This window comes from Microtus pennsylvanicus, chromosome 6 (assembly GCF_037038515.1).
Source record: "Microtus pennsylvanicus isolate mMicPen1 chromosome 6, mMicPen1.hap1, whole genome shotgun sequence".
In the NCBI taxonomy this organism is placed as follows: Eukaryota; Metazoa; Chordata; class Mammalia; order Rodentia; family Cricetidae; genus Microtus; species Microtus pennsylvanicus.
Window position 1 is genome coordinate 81463760 of NC_134584.1, and position 23008 is coordinate 81486767.

Genomic DNA, 23008 nt, shown 5'->3' on the forward strand with positions numbered 1-23008 from the left:
TACACCGACATAGGCACACATCTACACATGCACACATCTACACAGACACATGCACACATCTACACATGCACACATCTACACAGACACATACACACATCTACACATGCACACATCTGCACAGACACATGCACGCATCTACACAGACACACATCTACACAGACACACATCTACACAGACACATGCACACATCTACACAGACACATGCACACATCTACACATGCACACATCTACACAGACACATGCACACATCTACACAGACACATGCACGCATCTACACATGCACGCATCTACACATGCACGCATCTACACATGCACACATCTACACATGCACGCATCTACACATGCACGCATCAACACATGCACACATCTACACAGACACATGCACACATCTACACATGCACACATCTACACATGCACACATCTACACAGACACATGCACACATCAACACATGCACGCATCTACACAGACATAGGCACACATCTACACAGACACATACACACATCTACACAGACACATGCACACATCAACACATGCAAACATCTGCACAGACACATGCACGCATCTACACAGACACATGCACGCATCTACACAGACACATGCACGCATCTACACATGCACACATCTGCACAGACACATGCACGCATCTACACATGCACACATCTGCACAGACACATGCACGCATCTACACATGCACACATCTACACAGACACATACACACATCTACACAGACACATGCACACATCAACACATGCAAACATCTGCACAGACACATGCACGCATCTACACAGACACATGCACGCATCTACATATGCACACATCTACACAGACACATGCACGCATCTACACATGCACACATCTGCACAGACACATGCACGCATCTACACATGCACACATCTGCACAGACACATACACACATCTACACAGACACATGCACACATCTACACATGCACACATCTACACATGCACACATCTACACATGCACACATCTACACATGCACACATCTACACATGCACGCATCAACACATGCACACATCTGCACAGACACATGCACGCATCAACACATACACACATCTACACAGACACATGCACACATCTACACAGACACATGCACACATCTACACAGACACATGCACACATCTGCACATGCACACATCTACACAGACATAGGCACACATCTACACAGACACACATCTACACAGACACATGCACGCATCTACACAGACACATGCACACATCTACACAGACACATGCACACATCTACACAGACACATACACACATCTACACAGACACATGCACGCATCTACACAGACACATGCACACATCTACACAGACACATACACACATCTACACAGACACATACACACATCTACACAGACACATGCACACATCTACACAGACACATGGACACATCTACACAGACACATGCACACATCTACACAGACACATGCACACATCTACACAGACACATGCACACATCTACACAGACACATACACACATCTACACAGACACATGCACACATCTACACAGACACATGCACACATCTACACAGACACATGCATCTACACAGACACATGCACACATCTACACAGACACATGCATCTACACAGACACATGCACGCATCTACACAGACACATGCACACATCTACACAGACATAGGCACACATCTACACAGACACATACACACATCAACACAGACACATGCACACATCTACACAGACACATGCATCTACACAGACACATGCACACATCTACACAGACACATGCACGCATCTACACAGACACATGCACACATCTACACATGCACACATCTACACAGACACATGCACACATCTACACATGCACACATCTACACAGACACATGCACACATCTACACATGCACACATCTACACAGACACATGCACACATCTACACATGCACACATCTACACAGACACATACACACATCTACACATGCACACATCTACACATGCACGCATCTACACAGACACATACACACATCTACACATGCACACATCTACACATGCACGCATCTACACAGACACATGCACACATCTACACAGACACATGCACACATCAACACATGCAAACATCTGCACAGACACATACACACATCTACACATGCACACATCAACACATGCACACATCTACACAGACACATGCACACATCAACACATGCACGCATCTACACAGACATAGGCACACATCTACACAGACACATACACACATCTACACAGACACATGCACACATCAACACATGCAAACATCTGCACAGACACATGCACGCATCTACACAGACACATGCACGCATCTACACAGACACATGCACGCATCTACACATGCACACATCTACACAGACATAGGCACACATCTACACATGCACACATCTGCACAGACACATGCACGCATCTACACATGCACACATCTGCACAGACACATACACACATCTACACAGACACATACACACATCTACACAGACACATGCACACATCTACACAGACACATGCACACATCTGCACATGCACACATCTGCACATGCACACATCTACACAGACACATGCACACATCTGCACATGCACACATCTACACAGACACATGCACACATCTACACAGACACATGCACACATCTACACATGCACACATCTACACAGACACATGCACACATCTACACAGACACATGCACGCATCTACACAGACACATGCACACATCTACACAGACACATGCACGCATCTGCACATGCACACATCTACACAGACACATGCACACATCTACACATGCACACATCTACACATGCACACATCTACACATGCACACATCTACACATGCACGCATCAACACATGCACACATCTGCACAGACACATGCACGCATCAACACATGCACACATCTACACAGACACATGCACACATCTACGCAGATACATGCACACATCTACACAGACACATATGCACACACACCAAGGCATGAAACACATTGACCGAGAGGGCTGCACAGCAGCACACACACTCCCACATGCACACACACACACACAGCTATAACCAGCTTTCCTCACCATACCAGGAAATGGTGCTGGTGCTAGGCAGCTCTGCCCACGACTTGGGCAGTAACCAGTATGAACATGTTTGCTCTGGGACTTCAGCCTTGGTCCACTCCAGTGTCCTGAGACCTCACACCAATTGTGAGTCAGTAGCTGGGACAACAGCCAAGATTAAAGAGAAAACACAGAAGAATTCATCACAAGTTGGGCCTCTGAGGGTTTCCTATTAAACACAGCCTTGTCTAAGCCTGACATAGATCTCTCCAGAAATAGCACCGGAGGCTGACTGGAGCCCAGAGCTGTCGAGGGAGGCATCAGGAAAGGGGGGTGAGCATTGCTGGGTGGTCAGTGTGCAAAGCCAGATGGCGCACACCCATAATCCCAGCACTCAGGAGCATGACATCAGGGGATCTTAAGGCAACATGGGCTACATGGTGAAACTTTGTCTCGAGGAAATAAAAATAAAAAGAGCTGGTGAGATGTCTAAACTAGTAAAGACACTTGCCACCAAGCCTGACAACCTGAGTTCTACGGGATCTATATGGTAAAGGAGAGGACCAACTCCCGAATGTTGTCCACACATGCTGAGACACAATTTGCCCACAAGATAAATAAATCTGATTTAAAAGGTTTTTTTTGACTATCCAGGTACTGGTGGTACACACCTTTAATCCCAGCAGTCAGGAGGCAGAGATAGGTGGATGTCTGAGCTCAAGGTTAGCCTGGTCTACAGAGTGAGCTCCAGGACAGCCAGAGCTACACAGAGAAACCCTGTCTTGGAAAACAAACAAAGAAGTTTTTGGCTGGGCATGATGATGTGCACCTTTTAACCCAGCCTTCATGAGGGAAAACAAAAACAGGAAGATCTCTGAATTCAAAGACAACCTGGCCTATGTTGTGTGTTTGAGGACTCCACATTAAGGCCTTCTCTCCTAAAGCAGAAAAAGAAAAAAATTATAGAAATCCAGGGGGTGTGGCCAGAGGTTGGGCCATGCAGCAGTCAATGAGTTGATCTAGATTGCAAAGGGCATTGGCTTGTCAAACCAAAAGTCTGCCTTGCTCTTTAAGAACTCAGATTTGGGAAGGACCCTCAGTAGGATGAAATGGTGACCAGTATGTATGAGAAGACAGGAAGTAGATGTGTGGGGCGCTAGGGTCTGCCGTAAAAGGTGGCCCCAGTGAGCAGTGGTCACTTGGGATAGCACCCTCTGGGGCTTGGGGTGAAGACAGCAGACAAATATGACGCTAGGATGTGTGTTTGGGCCCTGAGTAAGGGTGGGGGTGCGTTAACCTCAAGCTCTTGGTAGCCCCGTGACATACCATTCTCTTAGGAAACCAAATTGTGGGTAGCTAAGGGCCCCCTGTGTATTTGGGGCCTGCATGGCTAAACTCAGCAGGCCACACTTTTTACCACTGGCAGAGACAGATGGGGACCTTAGCAGACTGAAGCGGCAGTCATCGCTGAGGTCATGTTGGCATTTGAAAGGACCAACCCCTGGTCACTGTGTCCTTCAACTTGAGGGAGGTGCACCACCCCAACTCCTTCAGAAGGAGGGTAGATCTCTGGCAGTCACCAGCCTCAGAGGCCAAACGGCAAAGACAGTGGAAGAGTTGGTGCGGAAGGCTGTACGTGGTGCACGCTTTAGCCCCAGAACTTGGGAGGCAGGTGAAGGAGGAGCTCTGTAGTTCCTGGCAAGCCACAGCTCCATAGTGAGACACTGTCTCAAGAAACCTAAACGGAAAACGTTAGTGCAGGGCGGGGTCTTCAGAAAACCGTGAGATCAGGATCTCCTCAAAGCCGTCTGGTTTCCAGGCCTTCGGAAAGGGATGGGATGTGCCAGACTCAGCCCAGACCTGGGTGCAGGCACGAGAGACCACATGGGGTTGTGGGCCCCTCCCCAGCCTGACTTCCACTCCATCTCTTCCCTTCCCCAACCCTGACGTCCCCCAACAGTGGCAATAGCAAAGGGAAAGACATCAACACCATTAAGTCTCTACGAGTCCTCCGGGTGCTACGACCTCTAAAGACCATCAAGCGGCTGCCAAAGCTAAAGGTGAGACAGGTCGGGAGAGAGGGCCCTCAGACTGGCCGCGCGCAGACGGAAGGGTTGCACATTGCTTCAGAATGGTCTGAGAAACAGACCATGGTGGGAAGACAATCCCAAATTTAAGGTCAGCCTGGATCCACAAGGGGATTCCTGTTTCAAAACATGTTAAAGGAGATGCTAGCTGCCTGTGGCCTTTGTATATGGGTGTGCTTACTAGTCTTGTCCAGCAGAAGGCAGCAAAGGGGTTGGCTGGCAGAATCCGCCCTAGGTCGGGATTTCTTTTGATGGGTCACTGCAGAGACAGGGCAGACCCTAGTGAAAAGGTACTAGTTCCAGGGCAACAGAACTACTTAAATAGTCGGGACATGGGGATGTAGCTCAGTTGGCAGAATGCTTGCCTAGTGTACAAGAAGCACTGGTTTCCATACCCAGGGACTCGAACTGTGGAGGCAGGAATATTAGAAAGTCAAGGTCATTCTTTTAAGGCCCTCCTGAGCTACAGGAGACCCTGCCCAAAAATGGTTGTGAGGTGCCTGGAACAGGACACCTGTGCACAGCCACCATACTGCTGTTAGGGACGGGGTGAGGAGAGGTCCAAGCCCACATGGAATCTACTTTCAAGCCAGCTGCTAGAACCCGCAGGTGCCTCGGAACCAGAGGGAGCAGCAGCCATGCTTCCAGCCTCACGCCTCTTCCCCTCTTCCGTGTTTGCCTCTTCCTCCGGCGCAGGCCGTGTTCGACTGCGTGGTGAACTCACTCAAGAACGTGTTCAACATCCTGATCGTGTACATGCTCTTCATGTTCATCTTCGCTGTGGTGGCCGTGCAGCTCTTCAAGGGCAAGTTCTTCCATTGCACGGATGAGTCCAAGGAGTTCGAGCGAGACTGTCGGTGGGTGGGCCACAGCCTCCGTGACCCCATGGCAGGGGAGGGTGAAGCGCAGGGTCAGCGGTCCAGACACTGAGACAGAGGGATGACTCTGGGTCTGCTTGGATCTGGGGTAGGATTTTTAAGGCCAGGTACGGTGGTACACACCTAGGTCCTCAGCACTCAGAAGGCTGAGCTGTGAGACCAGCCTGAGTTACAGAGTGGGCACTTGTCTCAAAAACTAGTGTGAGCTTGGTGTGTGCAAGGCAAGGTGCAGGCCCACTCCCTGGCGTAAAAAGTAATAACAAGGAAGAAGTGTGCGGCGTGAGGCACAGCCCTGTCGTCCCAGCCCTTGGGAGCTGAGATGGGAGGTTGAAGTAATAACAAGGAAGAAGTGTGTGGCGTGAGGCACAGCCCTGTCGTCCCAGCCCTTGGGAGCTGAGATGGGAGGTTGAAGTAATAACAAGGAAGAAGTGTGTGGCGTGAGGCACAGCCCTGTCGTCCCAGCCCTTGGGAGTTGGGATGGGAGGTTGAAGAGATCCAGGCAAGCCTGGGCTACAGAGAGACCCTATCTCATAAAAGAAACAGTTTGAGAATTTGGGCCCACAAACCGGGTTAAGCCATTCTCTTAGTCTCCCAGTGACTTGGTGAAGTGGGGCTCCATAGTCCGTCGTTCGGGAGTGTCTGAGCAGCCCTGTTCAGATACTTCTAGGCATAGTGGCACAGGCCTGTCATTCCACTGCTTGGGACACTGAGGCAGGAAGAGCCAGAATTCCAGCCAGCCTGGGCTGCATTGTGAGACCCTGCATACAAAAAGGCTCCTAGACTCTTGGGTGGTGTCTGAAGCTCACTCCTTCCTGCTCTGAAAGAAGCAGCCATTGCCTCTTGAGGTGTGAGAACCCTGAAATAGGGCGTCCCTGTGTTTGCCTCCCTACCCTGTCTGTGTCCCCACACCCACATTCCAGCCAGGGTCTCGGCTCCCACATGGACAGTGCTGTGCACCTCCAGGCAGCACAAATGGCCTTGGGGAGGTGGTGGCGCCCTGCTGACTAACCAGCTCTCTGTGACAGAGGCAAGTACCTCCTGTACGAGAAGAACGAGGTGAAGGCCCGGGACCGAGAGTGGAAGAAGTACGAGTTCTCACGCTCTTCACCGTGTCCACGGGCGAGGGCTGGCCGCAGTGAGTGACCCACATGGAAGGGCGAGGGCTGGGGACCCCGGGAGCAGGGGAGCGGAGTGGAGGAGGGGAGAGGACAGGGGTGTCAGAGCCTGGTTCTGTGCCCAAGGTCATTACCAAGATGGCACTCTTCTAGTTAGGGGCAGTCCACGGGGCTGAGTGTGGCTCTGATGGTGAACTCCGGCCTAGCTGCTGGGAAACCCAGGTTACTCCCCCAGCAGCACAAATGTGAACACAAACTTAAAAAGAACAGCCTTACTGGGCATGGTGGCTGTGACTTTAACCCCAGCCTCCCGGGACAGTGGCAGAAGCAGGGATCTCTCTGAGCCTGATGCCATGACCACCCAGGGCTGCACAGTGAGACTCAGAACAAAGACTCAAGACTCAGCAGCTCTGCTATTCATCTAGAAGGCAGGACTTGGGCTCCCAGCTCTCACACCAGACTTCACCACCTGCACTTCTAGGGACCTGCTACCTCCGCGCTCTGAGAGCACTGCACTTGTGTGCATGTACTCTCACACACACACAGTTCTAAATAAAATCTTTTAAAAAATAAAAATTAAGAAGAAAGAGCGAGCCCCAGGGCTGGGGAGATGAGTCTGTTGGTAAAATGCCTGAGTTTGAATTTCAGCAGCTGCATAGCAGCCAGGCATGCAGACACATACTTCAGTCCCCAGTACTATCCCAGGAGCTCCGTGGCTGTCCAGCTTGGCTAAACCAGCAAGCTCCAGGGTCAGCAAGAGACTCTGTCTCCCAGAATAAGGCAGGGTCAGCAAGGTAGCTCAGCAGGCAAAGGGACCTGCATGGTGCAAGGAAGGAACTGACTCCCAAAAGTTATCCTCCCGGGGCTGGAGAGATGGCTCAGAGGGTAAGAGCACTGACTGTTCTTCCAGAGGTCCTGAGTTCAGTTCCCAGCAACCACATGGTGTCTCACAGCCATCTGTAATGAGATCTGGTGCCCTCTTCTGGCCAGCAAGCATACATACAGACAGAACACTGTATACATAATAAGTAAATATTTTTTTAAAAAAGTTATCATCCCTAACATGGCAGGCATGTGCACACAAATAAATACATTTAAAGGTTGGGACGCAGTGCGCAAGAATGCTTGCAGTTCTCCTAGAAGACCCGACAGTCCCCAGAACCCAGGGCTGATGGCTTACATCCCTGTAACTCCAGCTCCAGGGGACTCAGCATCCTCCTCTAGCCTCTGGGTACCTGCACTCATCTGCCTCATAGGCGCACACGCACACACACACACACACACACACACACACACACACACACACACACACAAAGATAAATTTAAGAAGAAAGTCATAGCCACACAGAAATGATTTGTCCAAACAAGGTACCCATGTTCATCACGGTGAACATATATGTTATCACATCTGCTATACACAGGCACTGTTTAGACACCAATTTTTTCCTTAGGTTAGAGATTATTTACAGAGCAAGACAGCCATGAACACTGCATTCACCAAACACAGAACTTTGTGTCTGTGTGTATGTGATGCTGGGAATGGAACCAAGGGCACTAGAACCATGGAACCAATGGAACACATTCAAGGCACCGAACTCCACTAAGAGAGTCTTTAAGCCACACATCCTGTGCGTCTTTACGGTGCTGCTTTTACCACACTTCCGCACACGCTGCTGCTGAACCTCCTTCACACCCACCACCACCTGTGTTTAAATGCCCACGTTGGCCAATGCCTGCGTCCAAGATGCCCTGCCTCATCCGTCACCACAAACCTGGCTTTAGATACCAACCAAGGGGTCCTTAGAAGAGTCACCAAACTGCTGAATGTCAGTTTCCCTGTGTGCAAAGTGGAGCCAGGGCTGCTGGGAAAGTGTGTGAAATGCTCGGCGTTCTTTGGCACATAATCAACCCAGTGCTTCTCAGAAGGCATTGACTGGGCTTATCTCTTTTCCATCTCTTGTCTCCCCCACCCTCCTGTGCCCCTGCCCTTCCCATCCCCTCTGCTGCTCTCCTGTCTCCTCCCACATTTCACAGGGTCCTCAAGCACTCAGTGGATGCCACTTTTGAGAACCAGGGCCCCAGCCCTGGGTATCGCATGGAGATGTCCATCTTCTACGTGGTGTACTTTGTGGTGTTTCCCTTCTTCTTTGTCAACATCTTTGTGGCCTTGATCATCATCACCTTTCAGGAGCAGGGAGACAAGATGATGGAGGAGTACAGCCTGGAAAAAAATGAGGTACCACTGCCTAGTTGTGTTCCCTGTTTAAAAATTGGTACTCTGCCTTGTTCTCTCTCTCTCTCCCACACACACACATATGCATGCACACACACATACACACATACAGCAAGAAACTTGAATGAAAAAGGAAGAGCATCACTGGAGGAGGCGGGCTTGTTATAGATAAAAGGGAAAGTATAGCCAGAGGCAGAGACATCTGGGACAGTCCAGAGGGAATGTGATCCTGAGCCTGGCCATGTGAGGAGAGGGGGGAGGAAAGACAGGAGAGAATTGCCTTGCCAAGAGGGGCAGCCTGGGCCAAGAGACTGGCCAAAAGGGTATAGAGTAGACCAAAAGGCCTGGTAACCAAAATGGCTGGATTATATAAGGAAGAGCAGCTGGGGGAAAGGTAGTCTAGCCCATGGGCTGGGAAATTTGGGGCAAGGGTAAGGATATGCCAGCCTTACCCTGTGAAAGGTAGGGACTGAAGGATGCTGGGGAAAGCTAGCAGCCATGTCCACTTTGTGAAAATAGGTTTGAGACCCGACATCCCAGTCTGTTTGTTGATAATCAGTGATAAGGGGGATGCAGTCTTTTCTGTGACTCCTTCCTGTTGACATTGGGGTGCCATTGTTAGGTACTCAAGAAAGTTGGGATGTTGGCCAAGGCCGAGAAGAACAGGCCGTTTCAATGCCTATCCAGGCTCTTCAAGACTATCTGTTGTTAGAGAAGTATAGGTCTTATTGGAGCAATCTGTAAGGCTGGACCACCTGGGATGTCTTAGGCAGGGTTTCTATTGCTATGAAGAGACACTGTGACCACAGCAACTCTATTTAATTCAGGTGGCCTCCTTACAGTTCAGAGTTTTAGTCCATTATTATCATGGTGGGAAGCATGGTGTCATGCAGGTAGACATGGTGCTGGCTACATCTTAATCAGAAGACGACAGAAAATGGCCTGTGACACTCAGAGTAGTTTGAAAATAGGAGAACTCAAAGCCCACCCCCCACAGTGACACACTTCCTCCAATAAGGTCACACGTACTCCAGCAAGGCCACACCTCTTTAGTGAGTTTCTTTTCTGAATCTGGTAACAAGGAAAACTGTAACTATAAAGTTTTCAACTCCCTCGGAGACCCAAGAAGGAAATATTACCTGAGTAAGCAAGAAATGTAAGCAAGGAACTTCCAAAATAATGTGAAAAATGACAGAAACAGCTGGCTGCCTGAGCAATCACCCAAAGGTCCTCTGCAGTGTTGGGCATCCATCTTTGGCCGACAGGCCTAGCATACTTGAAAGACTGTTCTGTGAAGCAGGATATTCCAAAGGACTGTCCTAACTTGTCTTGGCAAAGTTCGACAGTCACTCTCTTTTGTGTCCTCTTTGTCCGATTTGGACAGTGTACGGTCAGCAACTGAGTCAAGGGCACTTTCTTGCCCAGTGGCTAACTTTTACCATAAAGAAAGTAAACTCCATATGGAGTTTCTTCAATGTCCATCCTTTTCTCTGAAGCAGATTGGTGTTGCCAGGACCAGAAAATGTCTCATTGTCATAAAAAAACAAAGAAAAGAAAAGAACCTATGTTATTAATTTAAATGCCATATTCTGTAGATCTCTGTAGTGTTTGAAGACAACCTATCTATCTAAAATATATTTGTTTGACCTTGAAAAAATACCTTATATGACTACAAGTTCAATTGTAATAGGTTACTAATTACTAACTTGCATTTCCTTATTATACTAAATAGTTGGTAATAATAACTTTCAAGGAGTAGAAATTTCTATTACATTGTCCAATGAGCTGTATAGATACAATATCTTGAGCAAGATTAGAAATGTATATACAGAATGTTTTAACAAAAATAACCTTAAATTTGTATCAATATACAAAAATCCATACCAGTGTAAAATATTTAAACTGATGGTTGCTTTTTTTGGCTTAAAAGTAGATTCAATAATCTACCTTTTTATCCTATTTCTATATCTCCTTTTTCTTTTCAGAGTAGACTCAATAATCTACCTTTATATCCTATCATATCTATATCCCCCTTCTTTTCAAAATGAGAACCCTGAATCTAAACTCCTTTGTTCCTCTTTTTTCCTGACCATTACCAATAACAATTTGTGACCAATTCCCCTAAACAATGACAAATATCCATAACCCACTGAACAACCAAAAACCACTCACCCACCTCTTGGGAAAGTGGGCTTCATGTTCTTAAAATACTTCCTGCTATCTGGGCGGTGGTGGCGCATGCCACATGCTGTTAATCCCAGCACTCGGGAGGCAGAGGCAGGTGGATCTCTGTGAGTTCAAGGCCAGAGCTAGTTCCAGAATGGGAACCAAAAGCTACGGAGAAACCCTGTCTTGAAAAATCAAAAAAAAAAAAAAAAAAAACTTCCTGCTGTCTGGGGCGACGGCATCTTTAGGTGACTCTGAAAGGAAAAGTTTGGGTTAATTGTCAAGTCCTGGGAGAGGTCACTATATCGTTTGTTGTCCACTCTGCATACTGGGAATGTCCCAAGTCCTGCTAGAGTAGTCTGTTAGACTGGATCATCTCAGCTAGCCACCTCGAAACTGTTTGTAGTCCAAAGCCAATCTTTAGGTGGTGTTTTTCAGCTTAGTAGTGTTATCATAGTTCTAGTGGAATCGTCATGGGTTCCCTTCCTCCTTTTGGAGACTTCAAAGGTTTCTGTTAAGTGGTCATGGTTCCCTGCAGAAAAACATTTTAAATGTCATGTGCAGGGGATCTCAAAGAGGTTAAAAGATCAATATTTGTTATGTACATCCATAGTATAAAAACTTAATTCCTAGTTACATAGGAATTAAACCTCAAACCAAGATCATGTACAGAAAGCTAGAGGGAGTCTTTTTCTAAAATTAGTACTCTATATGACCATTAATATCATGACAAAAAACGTTTAAATACATACAGATATATTAATTTTATAAATTTTAAGATAATATTCATTCATGTCTTATGGAAAAGTTCCAAAGAGTCAAAATAAAACCAAAGGATTATGAGATTAGTGGCAATAGAGTAATCCCTAATTTTGGTTTTTCTTCTGTTCATATCAGCTGGCTCTTCTGACGTGAGACAAAGATTTGGGATTTTACTTTAACAAGCATGTTTGGGTTTAGAAAAGGAGAGAGCCACAGTCCAACTCCACAGCCAGCTTTAGTCTTTAACTGGACTGGGATACAACAGTCCATTTCCATTACATGTCTGTAGAGAACAGCAGAAACAAACATTTGGGAAGATTTGTGAAATTTCATCCTCGGGCTGGAAAGATGGCTCAGCAGTTAAGGGCATTGCCTGTTCTTCCAAAGGTCTTGAGTTCAATTCCCAGAAACCTCATGGTGGCTCACAACCATCTGTAATGAGGTCTGATGCCCTCTTCTGCTCTGTAGCCATAAAATTTCATCCTCTTGGAAATGTGATATACCAATAGGCCAATTTACTCTTTTTCTTGGTACGCTTTTTTCTGAATGATTTGTCCTTTTTCTTCAGACGTCTCATCTGTCCAGTGGTTGTTTATTCTCCTGAAGAGACAAAAGGACAACCTTTCCCCAACCCTGGCTTTGGGAAGGTTCCCTTTTGGGAAGTTATATCTGATCAAATGAGAAGCATTTCTTAGTCATATAAGTTAGTTAGATTGAATGGTTACACTGATGAACTATCATCTCTTCTAATTAAGAGATCTCTTTTGTTCAAACTGAACATTTATTAATTTTCTTCTCCTGTGGAAACAAAAGCAAATCCCTCTCCAATGTAACATAAATCTTGGTTTCCATTCTGAGTTCAGTATATCTTTAAAGTATACAGGCTGATTTAATTTCATAGATTTTTCTACTATCCACTGTCTCTCCGAAGCTGTTGTTTCTTTCTCATTAGCATTTAGAAAATTCAAAGTTAAAGCATTATACAATCTTTATTTCCGGGGGTCTTTATTACCTTTTTATGTTTATTTAACATATCCTTTAGAGTTCAATTTGATCTTCTATAACTGCTTGCCTATAGGAATATGGTATACCTGTAACACGCTTTATATTGTAATAAGCAAAAAACTGTTTCATTTGCCAGAGACATATGCTGGAGCATTGTCAGTCTTAATTTGTACAGGCATACCTGTTGTAAGGAGACCGCTTGTTCATTTTCCAGCTGCCCAGACTCCCGAAATAATCACACAGAAACCATATTATTTAAATGGTTTGGCCCATTAGCTCTAGCTTCTTATTTGCTAACTCTTACATCTTAGTTTAACCCATCTCCATTAATCTGTGCATCACCACAAGGTCGTGGCCTACCAGCAAAGTTTCAGCACGTCTGTCTCTGGCAGTGGGCAGTGACTCCATGACTTCTCTCTGATTCTGCCTCCTTTCTCCCAGCATTCAGTTTAGTTTTCCCTGCCTAGCTCTATTCTATTCTACCCTATCACGGGCTCAAGACAGTTTCTTTATTAACCAGTGGTAGTCACAGCATACAGAGGGGAATTCCACATCGCCTCCCAATAAATCAATAAAAATGATTATGTTTATAATTGACATCACATAAATCTCACCTAAATTATTTATCCTCTCATGTAAATTGTTTTATTTTCAGACCATCCAGCATATTATCATACAGGGACCTAATTCCCTCCCTCCATTGGAATAGTGTTTCCCATTTTTTCTCTTTTAACTAATTCCTCCCTTTAAGAATTCCCAGTCGTCTCTCCAAACCTGCTGACAATGGCGGTCACCTGTGAGGTGCAGCACGTCTGGGGGAGAGCACAGGTGGTCACAGTCTGGTGAGGGCAGCTGCAGCTGTTAGCGTGTAGCCGTGAGCTGAGTGGCAGCCCGAGGAGAGGGTTCTAGGGAAGCAAGAGGGAGCCAGCTGTCTGGAAAATGCACACAGATTGTGCAGAAGAAGCACATGTGGCAGGACCTGCCTGCAGGCAGAGCCAGTTGTTCTAGGTCAGGGAAGTTCTGTGGCCTTTGGAGCCCAGGTGCTTCTGGAGTTTGGGTGGCAGCTGGAGACTGTTGTAGAGAAGCTGTAACAGGAAAATCCCAAGCTTGCTCAGAGGCTTGTGGGGAAAAGAAATGAAAATCTAGCCAGCGGGGGCAGTGACCCAAGTGGGAGCCTCCATGTGCAGCTCCCACTGGCTGCAAAGCCCCGGGCACACAGCCTTAATGTTAGGCACCAATTGCTGCATGAGTTCTAGTTGGTCTTAATAATTAAAACCCAGAGTCAGATACTGGGGCAAATGCTGAAAGATCAGAGAGACAAAGGAGCGAGCCACAGCCAGTTCTTACCTTGCTAACTCCTCAGCCAAAAAAGGGGCCGAGTGCCTGTCTCCTCCCACCTTATATTCCTCTCTCCACCCAGCCATATCACTTCCTGTCTATCTATACAGACTTCCAGACCTCTGTGGTTAACTAATGAGTACCTCAGCCCTCTGATCTTCAGGCAAGCTTTATTTGCTAGAGCTCAAACAAAATATCACCACACTAGACAAATGTTACTGTAACCTTGAGTAGACCTTAGGAATTATAAACTTTACCAAATATAGCTTATTTATCAAACATATATTGTTACTTATCTAAATTTTCTAGAAGCCTGGGGTTGAACAGTTAGCAAAGCCATAAGTAGTAGTTAGGTGTAAATCTCTAAATCAGATTTTGTTAATCTGAGTAGACCTTTATAACCTTAAAGTTTTATCATCATAATCCATACCAAAATATTTTAGGCCTGTTGTGTTTCCTGAGTCTAAAAATAAATATAATAATAAGCAGTAGGACTGAGGAATTTTATAGGTGCTGCCTTGCTTGGTTTATACCACATGGCGTCTTAAGACAGTGAGGTAAAGTTCATGGCACATACCCTTTAAGTTCAGTAAGACGACTGCCAGCCATGGGGCTGTTACTTAAAATGCCATCTTTTGTAGATCTTTTTTTTTTTTTTTTTGGTTTTTCGAGACAGGGTTTCTCTGTAGCTTTGGTGCCTGTCCTGGAACTAGCTCTTGTAGACCAGGCTGGCCTCGAACTCCCAGAGATCCGCCTGCCTCTGCCTCCCGAGTGCTGGGATTAAAGGCGTGCACCACCACTGCCCGGCTGTAGATCATTTTTAAACATGAGTTGAATTTAAGTTACATATACCGTGAATAGATCTGTTTTCTAAATAAGACTTGAATTTAAATAAGAGTTGAATATAGCAAATTAAGACTCAAACTTTTGTTCCAAGTTTTTTGTTTTGTTTTTCAAGACAGAATTGCTCTGTGTAGCTTTGGAGCCTGTCCTGGAACTGGCTCTATCACCCACCTGCCTCTGTCTCCTGAGTGCTGGGGTTACAGATGTGTGCCTCCACTGTCTGATGATTCAGTACAAGTTTTAAACTGACTTCTTTGTTACAAATTTTACAGAACTTTTTAACCATACCCAATGAACTTAGAACTCAACTCCTGAGATAGTTTACAGCGTGGTCTTCAGAGATGTTTTCAGAGCACAGCGTGGAGGTGTATTAGAGATAAAAGATTTTTAGGAGTGGGGAGTAGAGCCTTAGAGGTAAGGGACTCAGAAGTGTAGAGCAGAGAGTTTACACATGAGATTGAGGGACCATCTGTTTGTTCTGTGGCAGGAGTTACAAGTTGTGAGAATTTGAGAATCAAATTTTTGGCCATTGATCTGTAGCAAAAGCTGTAGTAATAAAATCTGAGTCTGTGGAGGAAGAGAGAGGGGATTTCTGTAAGCTCCAGTGGGCATGGGCTTAGAGAAGTTGTGGGAGGAGTTCCGCCTGAGCAGGAGGTATCCTGGAAGGGCCTAAGGAAGAGACAAAGCAGGCAGCTCTGAGTGGGAAAAGGAACCTTTAGCAGGGAGCTGAGAGCAGAAGCTCTGGGATTGTAGGCAGGATCTAAGAGATGATAGAACAGGTCACACAGGCTTGGACTGGCTTAAGGAAGCTGCGGGAAGGAGCTGAGAGGGAACAGGGTTGCAAAGCATTATAGACCAAAAAAAGTGTAGAGAAGTAATGGAGGAAAGGGAGGGTCCCAGGCCATCCTTAGGCAGGGTGGCAGGCAGAGAGATGGCATAGTGGGACAGCACAGCAGCTCCTGGGGGAGGCGAGGGAAAGCTAGCTGAGCTGAGCTGGATGGAATGTTGTGACAAGAATTTCTGTCCAGGGTGTACCCAAGCAGAATAGGAAACTTTTCAGAGAAAAATGTTCCAAATCACAGAGGAAAAATGTTGCTTGTCCTGTGATTGAGCCCAGTGGGGCAAAGGAGCTTCCTGGCACACAGGTGTGGCTTTTGTGGTGACAGTGGAGAAGCAGGCAGCTTGGGGTGACACTGATCCTGTAGAGAGATGAGAGGGCAGGGGAAGGAGACCCAGATGGGTGTCGCAGGCCAGAGCTGAGAGATGAATGGAGCACCCAGTGGGTACCTTGGGAGGATGTAGAAGGCTCTAGGAGTCGGGAATAGAGTTATGGCATAGACAAGGAGAGGGATGTGGGGGTGGGGGGAGAAGTAGTGAGAAGGCAGACCCTAGAATTTGGGGTCCAGTTTGATGGATGACAGGAGGGGGCGGAAACAAATGATCTGTGCAAACCTTAGGAGAGTCAGAGCAGCAGAGTTCCTTGGAAGGGATCAGTTATGTCAGTCCCAGCTTTTGGTGCCAGATGGATGAAAAGAAATAAGAAAGGAAGGACATGACTGCTTCCGGGTATGACAGAGAAGAAGATTTATTGTAGATAAAAGGGAGAGCATAGCCAGAGGCAGGGACAGCTGGGAGTCCAGAGTAAACATGACCCTGAGCCTGGCCATATGAGGAGAGGGCAGAGGGAAGAGGCCACTAACCAAGATGGGTAGCCTGAGCTGAGAGACTGGCCGGGAGAGTATAGGGTAGACCAAAAGTCTAGGTAACCAAGATGGCTGGATTATATAGGGAAGAGCAGCTGGGGGAATGGCAGCCCAGCCCCTGGACTGGAGAGCTTAGGATAGAGGCCAGGGTATGCCAACCATATCCTATAACAGGGAGAGACTGAAGGATGCTGGGTCCACTTTGTTATGTTAATGGATACCTCAGATGGCCCTTTATCCCAGGTTTGAGATCTAACAACCTACTTGTGGGAAAAAATGGGGAAAGAACAACAGCAAATGTTCTCAAGCAGGGAACAATCTGCAAGATAGCTCTCCTTTGAGTTTCTGGGTGGGAGGACTCATACCCACATCAGGTATAGGGAGGTTAAATCAGTCATCCTCTTTGCGGTTGTGCTACAATAACAAGCAACCCCACGAGTCCACGAAGGAACTGTTTCTTGCTCATGCTGCATGTCCTATTCAGTGGTCCTGCCCATGCCTCCTTTATTCTTGTTGGCCAGGCTAGCACACAACCTTTTTTCAAGACACTTGAGAGCAAAGGATAGCGTGCCATGGTCCAGCCCTTGGTTCCTCCAGAGGAACATGATTTCTCTAAGGACATAGAAGCAAATGTCTAACTACTCCCAGATGGTGCACAAAGACAATCAAAGAGACAGTGCCAACCAGGCCTAGCTGTGTGAACCTGTGAGTTTATTGGGGTCACTTAGAGAAACATAGTTGACTCAGAGACAACTACATCACCAAACAGCCCCCATCAGCATAGGTGACAACTCATGAGGACTGTATCCATTCTTGGAACTCCCTACACAGCTGCAGGCAGCTCAGTGGAAAAGTCTCTTCTCCAACACTTCTTTATACATATATAGCATTGTGGAGGGGCTGCTGAATACAGCTCTGTGAGCTTCTTTGGTCATGTGGACTTCCTGTATTGCCTGAGCCTGGTGAGCCTTCTTCCTTGCTTAGAGGAAGGGTTTTCTTAAGAAAGAGCTACACATAACTCTGGATGTTACATGTTTTCTGCCTCCTCTTCACCAGTGTTCGCTGAGCCTTGGGTCTGGTGATATAGATAACAATTTTCCTCCACTTATAGCTGAGCATTGAAACAATTTGCCCCCAAAAGCCACTTATTCTCTGAAACTTGACCAGTTTTGAGTCTCTGCAATAACCACCACTTGTTATCAAAGAAAGGAAGGAAGGAAGGAAGGAAGGAAGGAAGGAAGGAAGAAAGGAAGGAAGGAAGGCAGGCAAGCATCCCTGTTGGCATAGGCCTTGTTTGTTCCTGGCAGCTCAGACCCAAAATAATCACTTAGAAATTGTATTAATTAAATCACTGCTTGGCCTACTAGCTCTATCTTTTTATTGGCTATCTCTTTTGTCTTAAATTAACCCATTTCTATTCTTTAACATTTTGCTATGAGGCTTATGACCTACCAGCAAGGTTATGACTGGTGGCTCATGTCTTTCTCCTCTGGCAGCTGCATGGCTTCTCCCTGACTCTGCCTACATATATATGTGTGTGTGTGTGTGTGTATATATATATATATGTGTGTGTGTGTGTGTGTGTGTGTGTGTGTGTACGTATATATGTATATATATACATACATATCACTTCTGTTTATTGAAAGAATGCAGTGGACTCTCCACTGGGACTTGTGACTTCAGCAGCTACACATTTTGTCCTGGCTTGCAGACCGGATGGGATCCTTTCCTACAGAGCAAGCCTTAAATCCAATCAGATAGCAGCTGTTAGCATCCACAACTATTGTACTGTTATTGTACCAAGGAGTACATCTTGTCTAGTATGGTAGTACTATAGCATGTGGGGTCTACAGCTGAACGGGACCATTGGTGACAAACCTCCTCAGCAATCTCCATCGCTCTTCAGTGCTGCACAAAAACAGGTGGCAGTGGTGAGAGGGACTGCAGTGGTCCCCGGCCTTGTTACCACAACATGCAGTGTCTTCAACAGCAGGCTCTTACTATTTCTGACATGCAACCAAGAGCAGTAACGATGGTCTTTATGGTCTGTGGGGCTCAGAGAACGCCCTAGCCAACGACTCACTGGGAGGAAGCTCACCCTGTCACTCAGGTTCTCATTCTCCAAGGTTATGCCCCCTGGGAATGCCTTTCCCACCCAGATGCTTTCCCAGGTCTGTAGGACACTCTAGGGTTAGCATTATATGAGACCTTGCTGTGAGACTGTCTAGGATCTCTGACCATCCACCGCCATCGATTCTAAAGTGCCCATTGTTCCTGAGATTCAGCAGCTAAGGGAACACTAACAGGAAACATTAGTGAGTGTTATGATTCTGGTGGCGCAACCCTAGCAGGTCCCCTGGCAGGTGGAGACAGACAGATACACCATGCGAGAAAGAGCTTGGGTATAGAGTTTATTTAGTGGGTATTGGAAAGGGTATAAGGGTAGGAGGTATGGAGCAGAGAGAGAAAGGGGGAAAGAGAGATAGGGGAACAAAGAAAGAGAAGAAAGAGAAAGAAAGGGAAGGGAGAGGCAGAGACTACCTCTTTTTTTTTAAGAGTTCTCCACCAAAATTCTTTTTTTTTAATTTATTTATTTATTAAGGATTTCTGCCTCCTCCCGCAACCGCCTCCCATTTCCCTCCCCCTCCCCCGATCAAGTCACCCTCCCTCATCTGCTCAAAGAGGAATCAGGGTTCCCTGACCTGTGGGAAGACCAAGGACCACGCACCTCTATCCAGGTCTCCTAAGGTGAGCATCCAAACTGCCTAGGCTCCCCCAAAGCCAGTACGTGCTGTAGGATCAAAAACCCACTGCGATTGTTCTTGAGTTCTCAGTATTTCTCATTGTCCTCTATGTTCAGCTAGTCCGGATTTATCCCATGCTTTTTCAGACCCAGGCCAGCTGGCCTTGGTGAGTTCCCGATAGAACATCCCCATTGCAGAGACTACCTCTTTAGAAAAAGGACAGAGATGAAGAGAGAGGTGGGGGGAGATGGGGGGGGCTTGTCTCTTAAAGGGACAGGGCACCCAGATGACAAGGCAGACCAGCAGGTTTGTTATTACAGCATTCCCACCTTTCTCTTACAATAAAAAGGTAAGGAGTTGGGCATGAGGCCACGAGTTCTCAAGACTGCTTCCTCCTTATTTGTGGGCGTCAGAGTCTTGGGGTACCTGAGAAAACTGGGATTCCGGTCATGGGGTAGCTGGTTGCTTCACTTCTGTCCAGGATTTGTGGTGTGGAACTGTCCAATATCTCTTGGACCTGGCGAGGTGTTGGCAGAGCAGAGGACAAGGTTAAGTTTAGGAAGAAAAAAATTTCCATAGGTCCTGGTAGTCGAGGAGCAGGGGGTGTCAGGACCAGGGAATTGAGAGGGGTGTATCTGACCTGTTTAAAGTGAGTCTTCCAGTTCGGCTCCCTGGAACTCACAAGAATCCTTTTAAGTTTGTAAAACATAAGTTTAAGACACATACATTGTATAAACAGCAATATATTTATGCCAGAATGACTGTGACAGATGTTTTTGTACAATGATAAGTATCCTTAGAAAATGACCAAAGAGAATTTAAAATCTTTCTCTTGTAGTAGTGGTAGTACTCTGCCAGAATTAGATTAATAACTTATCAGCATTTTTTCTTCTTTTATTTATTTATTTATTTAAGATTTCTGCCTCCTCCCCGCCACCGCCTCACATTTCCCTCCCCCTCCCCCAATCAAGTCCCCCTCCCTCATCAGCTCGAAGAGCAATCAGGGTTCCCTGACCTGTGGGAAGTCCAAGGACCGCCCACCTCCATCCAGGTCTAGTAAGGTGAGCATCCAAACTGCCTAGGCTCCCCCAAAGCCAGTACGTGCAGTAGGATCAAAAACCCATTGCCATTGTTCTTGAGTTCTCAGTAGTCCTCATTGTCCACTATGTTCAGCAAGTCCGGTTTTATCCCATGCTTTTTCAGACCCAGGCCAGCTGGCCTTAGTGGGTTCCCGATAGAACATCCCCATTGTCTCAGTGTGTGGGTGCACCCCTCGCAGTCCTGAGGTCCTTGCTCGTGCTCTCTCTCCTTCTGCTCCTGATTTGGACCTTGAGATTTCAGTCCGGTGCTCCAATGTGGGTCTCTGTCTCTGTCTCCTTTCATCGCCTGATGAAGGTTAATATTCAGGAGGATGGCTATATGTTTGTCTTTGGATTCACCTTCTTATTTAGCTTCTCTAGGTTCGCAAATTATAGGCTCAATGTCCTTTATTTATGGCTAGAAACCAAATATGAGTGAGTACATCCCATGTTCCTCTTTTTGGGTCCGGCTTACCTCACTCAGGATAGTGTTTTCTATTTCCATCCATTTGTATGCAAAATTCAAGAAGTCCTTGTTTTTTACTGCTGAGTAGTACTCTAATATGTATATATTCCATACTTTCTTCATCCATTCTTCCATTGAAGGGCATCTAGGTTGTTTCCAGGTTCTGGCTATTACAAATAATGCTGCTATGAATATAGTAGAGCATATACTTTTGTTTTATGATAAGGCCTCTCTTGGGTATATTCCCAAGAGTGGTATTGCTGGGTCCAGGGGTAGGTTGATCCCGAATTTCCTGAGAAACTGCCACACTGCTTTCCAAAGTGGTTGCACAAGTTTTCATTCCCATCAGCAATGGGTGAGTGTACCCCTTTCTCCACAACCTCTCCACCAGAGGCTATCATTGGTGCTTCTTATTTTAGCCATTCTGACAGGTGTAAGATGATATCTTAAAGTTGTCTTGATTTGCATTTCCCTGATCGCTAAGGAAGTTGAGCATGACCTTAAGTCTTTTGGCCATTTGAACTTCTTCTGTTTAGAATTCTCTGTTCAGCTCAGTGCCCCATTTTATAATTGGGTTGATTAGCCTTTTACGGTCTAGTTTCTTGAGTTCTTCCTTATTTTTTATTTATTTATTTTTTTTATTGAGAAAAAAAATTTCTGCCTCCTCCCAGCCTCCCACTCCTCCCCCTTCCCCCCAATCCTCTTGCCCTCCCCCCAATCCTCTTGCCCTCCCCCCACTCCTCTCCCCCTCCCCCCACTCCTCTCCCCCTCCCCCATTCCTCTCCCCCTCCCCCCACTCCTCTCCCCCTCCCTCTCCAGTCTGAAGAGCAGTCAGTGTTCCCTGCCCTGTGGAAAGTCCAAAGTCCTCCCCCCTCCATCCTGGCCTAGGAAGGAGAACATCCAAACTGGCTAGGCTCCCACAAAGCCAGGACATGAAGTAGGATCAAAACCCAGTGCCATTGTCCTTGGCTTCTCAGCAGCCCTCATTGTCTGCCATATTCAGAGAGTCCGGTTTTATCCCATGCTTTTTCAGTCACAGTCCAGCTGGCCTTGGTGAGCTCCAATAGATCAGCCCCACTGTCTCCGTGGGTGGGTGCACCCCTTGTGGTCCTGACTTCTTTGCTTATGTTCTCCCTCCTTCTGTTCCTCATTGGGACTTTGGGAGCTCAGTCCAGTGCTCCAGGGTGGGTCTCTGTCTCTATCTCCATCCATCGCCAGATGAAGGTTCTATGGTGATATGCAAAATATTCATCAGTATTGCTCTAGGATAGGATCATTTCAGTTTCCCTATCCTCAGCTGCCCCAAGAACTAACTGGGGACCTCGGCTTGGGCACCTGGAAGCCCCTCTAGATCCAAGTCTCTTGCCAACCCTAAAATGGCTCCCTTAATTAAGATATGTGCTTCCCTGCTCCCCTATCCAACCTTCCTTTATCCCAATCATCCTGTTTCCCCAAGTTTCCCCCATCCTCCCCTTCTCACTTTTCTCTCCCCATCTCCCCTTACCCCCCTTCCACCCCACCCTTAAGATCCCGATTTTTGCCTGGCAATCTTGTCT

At 46.7% G+C, this 23008-nt stretch overlaps 1 protein-coding gene across 1 annotated transcript in view; it reads left to right on the forward strand.

Annotated features, from left to right (window-relative positions):
• Positions 1-23008, forward strand: part of LOC142853072 (voltage-dependent P/Q-type calcium channel subunit alpha-1A-like) — a 41187-nt gene that overhangs the window by 12497 nt on the left and 5682 nt on the right. The window contains exons 6-9 of the mRNA XM_075978000.1: positions 4994-5093; positions 5817-5977; positions 7024-7137; positions 9148-9349. Coding sequence (XP_075834115.1) covers positions 4994-5093; positions 5817-5977; positions 7024-7137; positions 9148-9349 — 577 coding nt within the window. The remainder of the gene's footprint in view (positions 1-4993; positions 5094-5816; positions 5978-7023; positions 7138-9147; positions 9350-23008) is intronic.